Source organism: Falco cherrug, chromosome 20 (genome assembly GCF_023634085.1).
Source record: "Falco cherrug isolate bFalChe1 chromosome 20, bFalChe1.pri, whole genome shotgun sequence".
NCBI classification, from domain to species: domain Eukaryota; kingdom Metazoa; phylum Chordata; class Aves; order Falconiformes; family Falconidae; genus Falco; species Falco cherrug.
In genome coordinates, this window is record NC_073716.1 from 3,077,730 (window position 1) to 3,091,895 (window position 14,166).

The window sequence follows — 14,166 nt, forward strand, 5'->3', positions numbered from 1 at the left end:
CTGAGCAAGTTGGGACCGTCAGTGACGGGTGGCATACAGCTGACACACCGCTTGCTATGCTAGTCCTCAAACTGTGGCGTTGTCCAAGCCCGTGCCTACGGCTCCTGAGCGTCCCCTTCGAACAGCAGCTGTTCCTGGAGTCCCCCAAGTAGAATCTGCAGCTTTCTGTGCACAGGGGCCCGGGCACCAGGCTGTGCTGGTGGTGCCTTGTCTTCACCGCACCCAGGGTGGCATCTTCCCGATCCTACTCCCGGCCTTCCAGCACGCTGTACCTGGCCTTCGCTGTGGGGTAGCTGGCAGAGGAACCGAGCCCGCAGCTGTCCTCCAGCAGGTCACCCCCAGTCTCATCTCCCGTCCCCACTGCAGCTGCCTTGGTTCCCCTCTTCCCCTCCAGCTCCCACCACACGAACAGGACGTGAGTTCAGAAGTCTCCGGCAACCAAACTCATTTCTGAGGGAGTATCGTCGCTAACGCTCAGCAAAAGGGGGCTGTTCCCCACCCGGTGCCTCGGCCCGGAGGGGGGCAAGCTTTCTGCAGGCTCGGCCAAGCGCAGCAAAGGGCGCAGCAAAGGGCGCAGCCCTGGATCATCAGCTGGGGTAGGGCAGCTGGACCGGAGAGCGGGCGCTCCTTCGGCTGGCATCCTTCCCCTTGCTGGGGTGCACTTGTTACCCGTCTGTTTTTGAACATCAGGACTTTCTTCAGCTAATGCAGGTGTAAACTCCCCGTGGATCAGGGTGAGCTACCCCCCAGTGTTTCGTCAGCTTGTCCGTTCTGCCAGGCTGGGTCCTGCAGCTGATGCAATCTCGGCTGCAGAGACTGAAGGGCGCTGTGGAGCCACAGTGTGAAAAAGCACCACAGGTAATTTGGGATTTTTTCCCACTTTCTTGCTAGAAAATGACAGGTTCATTCCAGGTGTTGTTAATAAACAGAAATAGAAAGGAAACCTCTGCCCTAAGGAGATTTATCTGTCACGAACACAGAGGCTGGCAGTAGCCCCAGCACGCAGGGTGTCCACACGCAGCTAACGCGGATGCTGTTCCCTCCATCGGCTCTGGTTGCCCCGTACTGATCCTTCCTGGTCGGGATAAGCACTGGGCCGAGCCTGGCCGCTCCCAGCTGGAGTAAACTGGGGGGGATGTGTGTGTGCTGATCTGGGTAACCTTTCTACAGAGGCTGAGCTCCGTACCGAGCGAGAGCCGCAGCACGTTTTGCCGTGGGAGGTGTTTTAGTGTGGATGGGTGTTAGCGTGGGGTTCTGCTGACGTGCCCTTTGGTCAGAGGGAAGGTGCCCTCCCACCTGACAGCTCTCGCTGTTTCGGTGCCAGGGGGCTCCCACCAGGCGCTGATGGCCCATCCATCCATGGCAAGACAACGGATGCTGGGCACCATCTCCCAAAGGCGCTGCAGGACCTGGGCAGGGGAGGTGGCACGTCCTGGGTGCCACAGCAAAGAGCACTGGTGATGCTTATCGCGAGGTATGGGCTAAATGCTGCAGGAACTGGTGTTTTGGGGGAGATGCCGTGCATGCACACGGGCAGTCTGGCCGGGAGAAAGTATCTGAGGTGACAGGAGTGTGTCTCCTGGCACAGGGTGCACCCAGAGACCCTGGATGAATGGTGCAAAAAGCAGCTTGTCCCCACCCCGCTGTGCTGGCTGCGTTTGCACCCAAGGGTGAAAGGCAACAAGGAGCAGGGAGCCTGGCGCTGCCTTTCCCGGCGGTTTGGCTGAGCCTGGCAGGTGATGGTAGGAGCAGGGCACCAGGAGAGACGTCCTTCCTCCAACGCCAGCAGCAGCCCCTGTGCCGGGGAGCCGATCCCCCATCCTGCCTCACCGGCCACCAACATCTCTGAACTCACCAGCTAAACACACCTTCAGCTTTAATAAAATCCCCCTGTTTACAGACACCCGTATGTATGTGTGTGTATGGATACACATTATTTCTGTATACACACACATGCATACGTGTACCCCATGCTGCTCACGCAGCAGTGAATCCCCGACACCTCGGGGCTGGGGGGGCTCCCGCAAGCCGGCACTTTATCTCCAGATCACGGTGTCTGCTTGTTCCTGTAACAGCTGCCTTACCAGCAGACCCTGAGCACCCATGGGTGAGCACCCTGCTCCCGGTGGAGCCGTCCCCAGCCCTGCAGTGTGGAGGTGACACGTCCCCATCAGCTGCAGGGGAGCACAGGGTCTTCCTGCTGCTGCTGCTGGGTCCCGGGCTGATGACCCCCACCCGTGGGCATGGGAAGGGCAGCAGGAGAGCCCTGGGAGTGTGGGGCTCACCGTGCCATCAGCTGGCCACAGACCGCCCGAGCCTACGGCACGACTGGCATTGCGGGTCCGTGCTGCAGGAGCCAGCCGGCAGCGCCGCCAGCCCAGCCTTCGTGGTCCGCTCCTGGTGTGGAGTCACCCCGTGCAGGTCTAGTGGGGTGGCTGGGGTGCACCCATGGTCTGTTGGGTGCCCCCAAGCCTGGAGCCGGGGCGGCCACCTGCCTGGGCATGCCGTTACCTGCGGGGACACCCCTAGACACCCTTCTTGTGCTGCACGGCCAGGAGCTGCGAGATGCAGTAGGGGATGAGGCCGACGGTGGCCAGTGGCACGGCTGCGCTCTTGCAGAAGGAGAGGATGTAGAAGAGCAGCTGCATGTGGGAGGGTGGCTTGAAGGCATCGAAGAGGTGTAGGACCAGGAGGGAGGCGGCGATGCAGCCCAGGCGGAAGGGCAGCTGCTGGCCCTGCTTCCCCCGGCAGCTCTCCAGGTACATGTGGGAGTTGAGGGCCAGCCCCAGCCCAAAGAGGATGCCCAGGTTACGGAGGAGGCTGGCAAAGGGGGTGGTGTCGATGTGGACCCACTCGGGGTGGGTGCACCACCTCTGCGCCTTCTCCAGAGTCCAGAGCAGGTCCACGCCGAGCACCCGCAGCAGCAGGTAGAAGCCCAGGGCGAAGCTGAAGAGGAAGAAGGTGATGCCCAGGTACTGGCGGAGGCTGGCGTGGTAGATGTAGCGGATGTGCTGGAAGGTCTTGGCCACGGCCATCCCTGCCAGTAAAGAAGGGGGAGAGGAGGCGGTGCTGAACAGCGAGCCATCGCCTGCCATGGGGCGGTGGAGCTGAGCGGGTCCCGCAGCCCTGGGCACTTTGGTGGGGAGCATGTGCCAGGGGCTACCCAGGTGCTTCCACATGGTGCTGACTGCCCCGACGGCCACCGCTGTGCCCCTTGGCTGGCTCCCTCGCCTGGTGACGACCCTTTCACACCCCAAGCCTGCCCTGCCTGTGCCCCTCAGAGCCCAGCAGCAGCCCCCCGCACCCTGCCCGTCCCCCTGGGACTCGTGTCTCAACCAGGGCAGGGACAAAGCCGTGCTCTGGCAGGCATCCAGTGCTGCTGGTGTTGCGGTCCAGCACTGCCGTGGGGAAGGGGACAGGGGTACAATATACTCACCTGAGATGACCCCCGCGATGACCTGATGGGGGAAGTGGGCAGCAATGAAGACCCGGGACAGGCAGACACAGACCTGAACTGCCCAGAACCCCGTCCAAAGCACCGTCCACAGCACCCTGCGAGGGGCAGGCGGCCACATCAGTGCCAGAGCTGGCTCATGTTGTCTGGGGTACCACCATCATGTACCCCCAGCAGTGCCTGGCCACCTGCCGAGCCCACCCTCACGCACAGCCCACCCAGGGGGACCCATCCCAGCTCTCTGTCCACAGCCTTGTGCCTCGCCGGGCTCGGCTGCGCGCCCATTGGCTCTGGAGCAGCCTCTGCCCAGGATGGCGCACGGCTTACCAGTATTTGAGTGTCCTCGACTGCTTCTTCCCCATGGCAGTGGAGAGGAGGGCTGTCACCATGACATAGTACACGCCTGCTGCGCCCATGGCGTGGCCAGAGGGGCTCCCTGGGCCAGAAGAGAGCCCCAGGTGAGACCCCGTTGCAGAGCAGGCTGCGTCCGAGGGCTCCCAGGCAGCAGCCCCAACACCAGGGGCTGCAGCACCAGCTGGCATGGCACCCAGCACCCGTCCCCAGCGCAGGCAAGGCTGGAGCAGGGCACAGCATGGCAGGGGCACTGTGGGAGCATCGTTCCGGCTCCGTGGCCTGTCTGCCAGGCGAGGCTGGGCAGAGGGCACCGACCGTGCCTGACGGCTGACGCTGAGCGCGCCGGGGATGCCTGCAGCCCTTCCCTGGCTCCCACGGAGAGCCACGGGCAAAGTACAGGCAAAGTCGCTCCACTTCCCCATGGAGCAGCTGCTCGCGTTCGGGGTCAGAGCACAGAGCACAGCCCCGGCACGGGCCAAGGCAGTGGCTGAGCACCGGCAGGGGCTTGTGCTGAACCGCCACGTCTGTGCCGAGGGTCAAGGTCTGCAGGCACGGCCGGCGGCCCCAGGAGCATGGTGGGGCCCAACGCCGCGGCTGTGGCCGTGCCAGCGCACCCCCCCTCCCTGTGGGGACAGACCCGGAGTGGGGAGCTGCACGTGCAGGTCCCCCTGGGCAAACGCCAGGGCTGGGGTCCCTACCGGGGCCGGTCTCGCAGGTGAGTGGGAACTGCTGGATCTCTGGGGCAGAGGTGTTGCTGTAATAGTCGGTCTCGTGGACCCACCAGTACGGTCTCTCCCCAAAGAGGATCCTGAAAAGAAAGGAGAAAGGGAGCTGTAGGGGTCCTGGGCACCAGAGCAGGTGGGCACAGCTGTGGTTTCAGCTCTGGCCTGGGAGGTGGGAGAGGCAAAGGACCCATGAGCGGTCCAGGGCATCCCAACAGGCACAGCATCCAGCTGGTCACTCGGTCCTGACAGCTGACGCTGTGGGTCTGTGTCCCCATCCCCGGCCCCTGGAGGGGAAGAGTAAGAACTTGCTGGGGGCAAGTCAGCACACTGGGAAAGAGGAGCAGTGTCCGCTCGCTCTTTTTCAGGCCAAGAGCAACTGTGTCGTGGTGGCAACAGAGGCAGAGGCCACCGGTCCCTGTCACACGTGCAGGCAGCATGGGCATCCCAAGGGATTTGAGCTGCGGGGCAGGCACAGAGCCAGCACCCTCCCCCCGCCCCACACTGCTGGGTGCTGCCACAGGGACGTGGGACACAGCCTGTGCAGGGGGGGCACACTCAGCCCCCGGCCCCTGGGATGCTGAAATGCAGCTGCAGGGATGGCACCGCGCTGTGCCACAGCCCACTGCCCGCGGGGGCGGCACCCACAGCTGCCTGCTGACACCGAACCCTGCCAGGGTGGATCAGCGCCGCGGTACTGGCGCTGCCGACGAAGCTGTCCCATGCCCAGAGCAGTGGCTGGGTCCCTTGCACGCTCCCCACCATGGCTCCCTTTGCATCAGCGATACCAGCGTTACCAGCCGTGGAAAGGATGGAGATATCCGCATCTTGGCTTACCCATGGGAAACACTCAGGAAACTACCTGGAGGAGCTCCATATCAGAGCCGTGCCAGGCTGCCTCCATGCCCTGCCCCCATCCGCCCCCCATGGCAAGGGGCTCTATGCAGCCCCCAAACAGAACTGCAGCCCCAGCTGACGGCGAAGGGGTCTGTTTGCAGGAGGCTCTATCCTCCTGCCTGGTTTCTTGGAAACACGGCTCGGGAAGGCGCAACCAGTGCCACCGCCAAGCTGGGGGCCAGACTCTGCTCTTTGTCTTACACCAGTGTCAAGGCTGAAAGCGCACATCTGGTCCGCGTTAGTCCAGCTGTGCCAACACGCCCGGAGGGAGCCGTGGCACAGGGCCACTCACCACTTGAAGACGAGATTGAGCCAGTCACCGATCACGGCCACCCAGATCAGCCTGATGCCCACCGGCTCGCTGAGGTGGAACCAGATAGGGAAGAGGACGAAGAAAGCATTCCTGAGGTCGGCGGCGAAGGAGATGAAGAGGAACCAGTCCTGGGAGCCCTGGAAGCGCTCCTGCAGCCAGCGCGTTGCCTGGATGCCCGTGTCGTGCAGGTGGTTCATGGTGGTCTCCATCCTCCTCGGTGGCCGCGGCCCCTCGGTGCCGCTCGGGCTGTCCCGCGCGCCTCTGCGCTGCCAGGGTTTTATACTCTGCAGGGTCTTGTTTGCCGCGGGCAGGTCGCTTGTCCCAGCGCTGATCTTTGGACCCCAAACCACTTTTGCCAAAGGTGCATCACCCGGGGGTTGTTACAAACATGTTTGGAACAACTTACGTAAAAGGGAAAAACAGGCTTTGAGGGGGGAGCTGAGCGTGGGGTGCTCGGGCACCAGCGCCTTAACCCTTCCCTGCACCGTGTCCACACGTGGGGGGATCCTGCAGCCCGATCCTGCCCGGTACAACAGTTCGGCTGCTCCTGCAGAACCAGCGTTTGCTCCGTTACCAGGGAGGCGAACAGCACCGCGCTGCCGTGGCCCGGAGCGGTGATGGTGACGCTTCTCCCATCCCTCTGCCATCACCCCAGGCACCACCGCAGCATCGCAGGGATGCGCAGGAACATAGACTGGGTGGTGTGTGGAGTGGAGGGTGCCTGCCCACCGCCCCAACCTCAGCTGAAACCTCCAGCCGGTGAAAGCACCTAGCTGCCATGACGTTTGCCAGGCTGATTCAACCAGGACTCTGCATAACTGGAAAATTTCCAAGTCACTTCTGGAGCTCCCCGCAGCCTCAGAGAGTGAGGCTCCGGGGAGCTCCTGGCTGCCAGAGATGTTTTTCTGATGTCTGGTGTGGGGTTAAAGGACCTTTGTAAATAAGGTCCCCAGCCAGGGAAGGCATTCCTCCCAGCACAGCTCCCCCACATTAACTCCTTCCTGCACAGAACTGCCCCATCAAACCCTGGCTGTGGGGACTTGGCCAAACACGCTACTGGTCCCATAGTGCCGGATCCCTGCAGGCAGCCTTTCCCCCCGGCCACGCTGTGCTGTCGCTGGCAGCAGTGCTGGCACCACGGCTTTACCGTCCTGGTCCTCCTGGGATGGTAGCAGGGAATGAGTAACTTGGGGAGTTGTTCCCAGGAGCCTGAGGACACAGGGTCAGCCTGGCAAGAGAAATCACCTTCCCCAGCCCTGGCTGTGCATCCTGCTGGTGCACAGACACGCAACCCCATGGCAGCGGCACGGGGTGCCCAGCCACTGCCTGCCACAGCAAAACGGGCAGCTGCCCGTTGGTGGGGGAACAGGCAACAAGGCGTTAATGATTAGCAGCCAGTGAAAATGCATCACTTATCTCCCTCCTCCTCGAGAAAGTTCAGGTCAAGATCCTTGAACCTCTACCCTGTGAGTGCACCATGGCGCTGAGCAGGCAGAGCTCACATCCAGCGCTGCAGCAGGCAGCCCCCTGCCCTCTTGCCCTGCGATGGGGAGCCACGGGGTCTAACACACAAAAACATTGTGATGCTTCGATCCTTCCTCCCCGGGGTACAGGCACCAGGCTGAGGAATCAGGATCATGTGTGCAAACGGGGGTGCTCTGAAGGAGGATGGATGAGCAGCGCTGTGCCCCTGGCGGGGGCTGCCAGGGCAGACCTTCGGTCATGGACCAGCAATGTCCATGCTCTGCCAGCCATGGCCGTGTCCCCAAGGAGCTTCCCGGCAGGCGGCGGCACCCGGGATCCCTCCTGCTGTCCTCGTCCCGCTTCACACCAGAGCTGATGCTCCCGGGCAAAGGGAAACGTGGGCACGGCCAAAACCTGCCCCTACACTCAGCACCCTTGGTCCAGGCTGGCCTGATCCAGGGATGGAGCGTGGACGGAGCAGCCTCGCTGTGCCGGGGAGTGGGGCCAGGGGAGTGCCGGGGTGCTCAGGGCTGCAGAGGGTGGGGGGCAGCACGGGGGGCTCACACTGGTCCTGCCGAGCGGCAACGACCCAGCTGCTGTCAGTGAACTGGAACTGCACGTGGAGGAAAGTCAGGCCCCTGGAGAGAGGCGCTGGATGCGCTGCAGGATCAGTCCCAGCTGCAGGATCAGCTCCAGCTGCAGGATCAGTCCCAGCTGCAGGATCAGCCCCAGCTGCAGGATCAGCCCCGGCTGCAGGATCAGCCCCAGCTGCAGGATCAGCCCCGGCTGCAGGATCAGTCCTGGCTGCCGTGTCCCTGCCCCAGGCTGATCCTCCCCAGCCCTCCCAGCCTGGCCTTACTGACCCCAGGGGAGATGGACCCAGTGTCCCACCCCCGGACTGAGCTCCCAACCTACAAAAAAAAATCCTCAACAAAGCAGATGTTTGCACAGAAATGGATTACTCTTGCAAAACAAATCCCCCAACAAATCGTTCCAGGGTCCTCAACCGAGAGTAGCTTTGGCCGGCATGAAGGAATGCAACAGACTTGGCTTCCGTGTCAAAAATATTTTGAAACAGTCAGCATTAAGTTCTCCCTGAGAGATTTTTACAGCAGAAAACGAGGGCAAAAGGTGTTGGGGGATGGGGATTAGCATGCTCCAGTCCCCTTGGAAAGAGTCACCGCAGGAAAACTGGGGCCGCAGGGGGAGAGGCGAGGAAATGGGACGGGAGCTGCCACCTCCTCCCTCCTGGCACGGTGGGGGCTGCTGCATGGGAACGTGCACGACGCGCTGCGATGGAGCCCAGCATCCCACGCCGCGGTGGCCCAGCCGCACGTGCCGCAGGGCTGGCCTGTGCCGGAGCTGCTGGCGCCCATGGCAGAGCTTTCCCAGCACCGGCTCCGTGCCCTGGGCTTCGGGTAAAGCCCTGGCCCCGCAGCTGCTGCGCAGAGCCAGGGCAGGTCAGGGTGGGGGAGGGTGCTGACCTGGGCATCGCACGGTTTTGCATCCTGGCCCATTTGGCTGCCAGCTCTGGGAATGCCGTGCCAGGCTCTGGCTGCTCCCCTGCGCCAGGCAGGCGTGCTGGCAGCACCGCTGGCCAGGGACATGCATCCTGAACTGGCTGGGGTGACTTTCCCAGGGGAGGAACAGGGCCAGGGTGGGGGTGCCTTAATTCTGTACTGGGGTGGCACAACGAGCTGGCACCCAGGAGCTGTGTGCCTGCAGCGGCTGGCTCGGGGACACAGCGTCCCCGCGATTCCCAAGGCGCCAGATGCAGCTATGGGAGGTGCGGCGCACGTGGGTGCTGTAACATAACGTGCTGCATGCGGTGCCAGGGTTTCATCCAGAAAGTTCCCAGTGAGCTGGGCTGCTGCCAGCACAGGAGTGCGTCCAGTCTCGCCTGCGTCAGCATGCGGGCAGAGTCCAGGCAGCGCTCGCAACACATGGGCACAGAGCAGCAGGCAGGGAGCCTGTGGGCTGCGACCTTCCCCTCGCAGGGAGCATCCCGCCCGCTCCCCCCGAGCCCTGTGAGGTGCCTCTGGGGCCCCCGCTGTCACCCCAGGGCACCCGAGGACCACCGCAGCCTCACACTGAGCCATGCCCCCGAGCTGCCCAGCATGCCATCCCTGTGCCGCAGCGAGCTGAGCTGGCTCCCAGGGGGACACACTGCTGCTGCCAGGGCTTCCTAAGCCCATCCCGGCGTGGCTCTGGGCAGACCCAGCTCCCACAGTAACGGGTCAGAGGGGCTGGATGCCCACCATGCCCGCAGGGACACTTTGGCCAGCACTTGGCAGCTGCAGCCATGTGGATCAGCACTTCCCTCACCAAGCCCCTCAGCGTCTCCAGCCCAGTCTGGTGCAGCAGGGACGGGCTCCGGAGGCTGCAGGATCCCACAGCCCGGGGCTGTGCACACAGCTAGGGGTGCAGGAGCAAGGGTCCCCACGCCGGCGGGGGCTGAGTGTGCTGGGCAGCAGCCAAGGCCAGAACGGATTCATGCAGCTCGGTACAGCCGTTACACATTAACTCCCTTGTTTGTCCCATATTCCCCGGCAGGAGCCTCCCGCCAGCGCCTGGGGTCCGAGAGCAGAGCCGGTGCAGGCTTGCACAGCCGTGCACCCTTGGGTGCCCACGAGCGCTGCGGAGCTGAGCCAGGACTGCCCGTTACAGGGCACCAGTGCCCGCAGTGCCGACAGCGCCGGGGCTCCGGCCAGCAGCCACAGCAGCACCCACCAGCTACACGGCGGTTTGGTCAGGAGAAGCACCCAAGTGCGTGTTTATTGGGGAAGGTGGATGTGGCGTAGCTCAGCCCAGGGAGTGCCCATCCCGTGGTCCTGCAGTGAGCTCCTCCTGCGGGGTCCCGGTGCTGCCCAGCACATTTTCCCTGTCGCTCTTCCCAGAGCTTGGCACCACCACAGCAGCCGGAGCTCAGCGCCGCCAGGACCCCAGCAGCCCCAGAGCTGCAGTGGCTGCGGGGCTGGGGTGGATGGTTTGGGCATCCTGGAGCTGCTGGCTCCCACCAGCCGCCTGCTCCTGCCAGCCTGGGCAAAACCTTGGTGGGGACCATGGCTCCGAGGGGAGCTGTGGCTTTGTGTGGTGCCCAGCCCTGGCCAACACCGGCACCCTGTGCGTAGCCACCTACCTTGGGGAGGTGGCGGGAGCCCCGGTGCCAGAGGAGGAGAGTGGCAGTGGGCACCCCACCGCACTTTGGGTGGCATCCTGGATGGAGTCTCCAAAAATCCCTCCTTGGGGCTGTTCTTCAGGGGGTTTCAGAGACGAGGCTGCCTTCAGCAGTACTGCAGTGCTGGAACAAGAGCTGAGCTCCTCCAAAAACCTGACCCTGAGCATGCCGCATCCCAGGCACAGGAGGGCAGGTCCCGGTGTGGCGGCAGAGCCCCTCCAGGGACCACCTGATGGCTGGACACGGACCACCCGCACCGCCGGGGATGGGGGCAGCGGCAGCCCTGTCCCCATCCCCGTCAGAGCCCGCCGGCCGGCACTGCCAGGCTGAGGTTGAGGAAGCCCCCGTAGCGGAACGGGGGCAGGTGGGGGGTGCAGGCGGCAGTGGGGGGCAGGCAGGCGAGGGGGTTGGCCCCGCACACCCCAGCGTCCTGATCGCTGCTGAAGTAGACGCTGTCAGGCGAGTTCACTGAGGGGTCCTCGCTGAAGTAGTTGTAGGGTCGCAGGAAGAAGCCGACGCCGTTGCCAATGGTCACTGTGTTGGGGACGTCTTCAGCATGGGGGACGTGCAGGAACCCCACGGAGATCCAAGCGACCAGGTCCTGGGCAGGAGAGGATCCAGGTGCCCCATCAAGCCCCAGTTTGACCATGGGACAGGTGAAGCCTCTGGCTGGGGCAGGAGCCAGGGCAATGCCCACGGTGCTCAGCTGCCCTCCACCCCGGAGACCCCAGCCCACCTCGTTGGTGATGGTCTCGTTGTTGATGAAGTCGGCAAAGGCGACGGTGGGCGTCCAGGGGTCATTCTGGTTGTAGATGCTGGTGCTGGTGGGCTCCTCCTCCTTCCGCCGGGTGACGGCCAGCTGGTACCTGCCAGCACAGGGAGCAGAGGGGCTCGTCCGTGCTGGCACCGGGCAGGGCGGCCACAGCATCACCGCCCGGGGATGCACCAGCGCTGGATGCAGCCCTGGCACGTGCCGGGGGAGTTGGTCAGGGAGGAAAAGGGCTGGCTGGGACCAGCGTGGCAGTGACAGGTGGCAGCCCTGGCACCTTCGGGCTCGTGGGCGATGGCTCACTGCCCACAGCTGCTCCAGCACAGCCAGGAAACACGAATGCATCCAGGCACAGACGGTGCCTGATGCGCTCGCTTCGGCCACGGCCACTTTCAACTGCTACAGCCCCCCCGAACATGAGCTGTTTAACTTCACCGCATCAGTGAGCCACTTCTGTGTTTATCCCAAGCATTTTCCAAAAGACATTCTGTCCTCACGTGAAGATTGTCAAGACCTGGGGATGCCAGTGCTTCTCTGGGGAGTTCATCCTACAGCCTGGTTGCCCTCACAGAGAAAAACACATGTGATTGCTGTAAATTCATCTTATCTGGGGCCAGATTCCTGCCTGTGAACTACTAAGAACAGATGTCATCGCGCAACTTTTCAAGGGATTTTTCAGAGCCAAAAAATACGTGTTTGCTGTTTAACCCTTCCCTGCAGCCTAGCACAGGCTTGCCGGGGGGAGGCAGCCCCCACCTCTGCCGGGAGGCTGGAGCAGCCGGGGATGTGGTGGTGGGGTGGGAGGAGAAGGGGGAGGGGTCGCGTGCACCCCAGCCCTGGTACCCACCTGCCCCAGCTGATGGACCTCTCCATGGAGCTGCTGGTGGGCAGGTGCTCCCCTGCGAAGCTGGAGATCTGGATCCGGTAGCTGCGCAGATGCCCCCACTTGTTGGGATTGGGGCTGGCAAAGGAGATGTAGCGAGGCATGGGAGCGTTGAGTGGGAACGCTGCCTCGTCTTCCCTCTCCAGCCTTTTCCTGCGGAGGTACAGCCGCTCAATGGTGTTCTGCATGCTCCAGGGTTCTGCCATGAGCTTGTACCCCATGTCCTGGGTCTCCACGGAGTTCAGCTGCCCTGTGAAGCAGAAGGGAAAACCCTCTCAAGCTCCATGCCCTGGGCAGAGCCACAGCCCGCAGTGAACTGCAGCCACACACAAAAGCACCCAGACCTACCGTCGACATCCAGGTCCACCTTGTAGTGGACGTGGTGGAGGTGCATTGTCCCCAGCGTGTGGGGCCCGACCCTGTTGCCGTAGTCGGTGCCTTGGCCGTGGAAGAAGGAGGAGCTGATGTAGCCAGTGGCGTGCACCCGGACCTCCATGGCCCCACTGCTGTGGAACATGAAGTCCCAGATGTAGTCGTAGTTGATGAGAGTGGAGATGGCACGGATGACCAGCGTGTTTTTCCGCAGCCCGCCGTAGTAGAAGGACTGCGAGTCAGAGAAGTGGCGCCGCAGAGGGAGGGCAGCATCGTGCTCAAAAATGCAGAGCGAGTTTTGGTTGGTTTTGGGGGTGTCTGACTCCACCAGGTAGTGCCGGTCCACGTAGGTCGCTGTGTAGGGGCAGTCCAGCCCCCGGACGAGCTCGTAGGCAAACCTGCCGATGCCAAAGCTCCCATCCAGGTAGCGGGTCGACATGCCCCCAGGGCAGTTGGAGCCATACAGGGCTAAGGCTTCCTGGAGACTCAGCTCATAGACAATCCTCTCCCCGTGGTACCTGATGTCAAAGAGACGCGGGCCAGAGTAGAGGTTCATGCCGAAGGCGATGCTCCAGCCCTGGAAGGTGACGCGGTTGTCCCTGACGTGGTAGCGGGGACCCTGGGGCTCGTACTGCAGCGGAGCCGGGGGCCCGGGTAGGCGCCGGGGTCTCATTGAACCCAGCCCTGCTTCAGCCTGAAGGTTCTCGATCCTGACAACCTCCAGCGAGTTGTCCAGGAACGCAGCCTCCAGGTGCCCCATGCTGGCAAAGTACTGGCCGTTGTAGAAGACTTGGCGCAGCTGCCAGCGGGAGACGTGGAGGTCCCTGTGCTCCACCAGCACCTCCAGCCCCACCGGCGAGAGGTAGTAGCCAGTGCCAGCCAAGCTGTGGAAGAGGACAAACCAGGTCGCACGGTCACCAGACTTGAAGCCCCGCGGTGCCGTTGTGAGGATGGCCAGGTCAGTCCCATCGGAGTCGCAGCACACGGCGAGGAAGCGCAGTGCCTTTCTCAGCTCCCGCTGGATGAGGGCATTGATATCCATGTACTCCCTGCCAGTAACGGGTCTGCGGTGATACGGCACCTTCCCCCCGTACTTCTGCACCGTGACGTCCCGGTGATACGCCGGTGTCGGCAGCGGACCCACCACGTACTCGGTGACGTTGGGCTCCGGCTGGTTCCCAAAGTAGAGCACAGCCAGCGCCTCCCGCGGGGGTCGGGCCCCCCCGCCATCCAGGAACCGCAGCACCTCTGCCTTGGCGGGGACCTGCAGGTCCACGGAGGCGATGCAGTTGTCCGAGGGTTTCGCACGCGAGGCATCGACCAGCGGCACCCCGAGGTTCCCCTGCAGGTACCGCACCACCTGCGCCAGCTCTTCGGGCGTCAGGTCGGCAAAGACCAGGCTCTGCCCATCATCGGCACCATCCTGCTCCGGGGGCTGGTGCTGGCAGGTGCTGGGGGCCCTCCCTCTGGTCAGCAACACACAGACTAAAGCAAATATCGTGGCTAAAGCCAGGACGAGGAGGATCAGCACAGTTTTCACATTCATGTCTGCTGAGGGACCGAGAGCTCCCGCAGTCTGGCAGGGCGGGTTTCCAGCTGCGGAATCCTCCAAGGGAGCTGCTGACAGAAGGGGCTGGGTTTGCTTGGGTTTTGTTTTTCCTCCTGTTTTCTCAACAGGGAACAGCCCAGAGGAGCTTGCAGAGAGCACAGGGGGATGTTCTCAGCAGCCATGGCTGGGATTTGCTGGGAACCATAAAAGG

General features: G+C 63.3%; 2 protein-coding genes across 2 annotated transcripts; both read right to left on the reverse strand.

Moving 5' to 3' along the window:
- Window positions 1-1,859: 1,859 nt before the first annotated feature.
- Window positions 1,860-6,011, reverse strand: G6PC1 (glucose-6-phosphatase catalytic subunit 1). The gene is made up of 5 exons (XM_005439440.4): window positions 5,720-6,011; window positions 4,507-4,616; window positions 3,782-3,890; window positions 3,437-3,552; window positions 1,860-3,037 (listed from the first exon to the last, which is right to left on the reverse strand). The coding sequence occupies exons 1-5, from the start codon at window positions 5,947-5,949 to the stop codon at window positions 2,526-2,528; spliced, it is 1,077 nt and encodes a 358-aa protein (XP_005439497.2). The 5' UTR covers window positions 5,950-6,011; the 3' UTR covers window positions 1,860-2,525.
- A 3,937-nt stretch (window positions 6,012-9,948) lies between these two features.
- Window positions 9,949-14,141, reverse strand: LOC102047909 (membrane primary amine oxidase-like). Its single transcript, XM_027805827.2, has 4 exons — window positions 12,383-14,141; window positions 11,999-12,284; window positions 11,119-11,248; window positions 9,949-10,983 (listed from the first exon to the last, which is right to left on the reverse strand). The coding sequence occupies exons 1-4, from the start codon at window positions 13,950-13,952 to the stop codon at window positions 10,681-10,683; spliced, it is 2,289 nt and encodes a 762-aa protein (XP_027661628.2). The 5' UTR covers window positions 13,953-14,141; the 3' UTR covers window positions 9,949-10,680.
- Between the last annotated feature and the right edge of the window lie 25 nt (window positions 14,142-14,166).

Coding starts and splice junctions, on each gene's coding strand:
- G6PC1 (XM_005439440.4), bottom strand. CDS start 5,949: ATGGAGACCACCATGAACCACCTGCACGACACGGGCATCCAGGCAACG. Junction 3,891..4,506: donor CACCTGCGAGACCGGCCCCG/GTAGGGACCCCA, acceptor CTTCTGGCCCAG/GGAGCCCCTCTGGCCACGCC. Junction 3,038..3,436: donor CATCGCGGGGGTCATCTCAG/GTGAGTATATTG, acceptor CTTTACTGGCAG/GGATGGCCGTGGCCAAGACC.
- LOC102047909 (XM_027805827.2), bottom strand. CDS start 13,952: ATGAATGTGAAAACTGTGCTGATCCTCCTCGTCCTGGCTTTAGCCACG. Junction 11,249..11,998: donor AGGTCCATCAGCTGGGGCAG/GTGGGTACCAGG, acceptor CTGTGCTGGCAG/GTACCAGCTGGCCGTCACCC. Junction 10,984..11,118: donor ACGAGACCATCACCAACGAG/GTGGGCTGGGGT, acceptor TCTCCTGCCCAG/GACCTGGTCGCTTGGATCTC.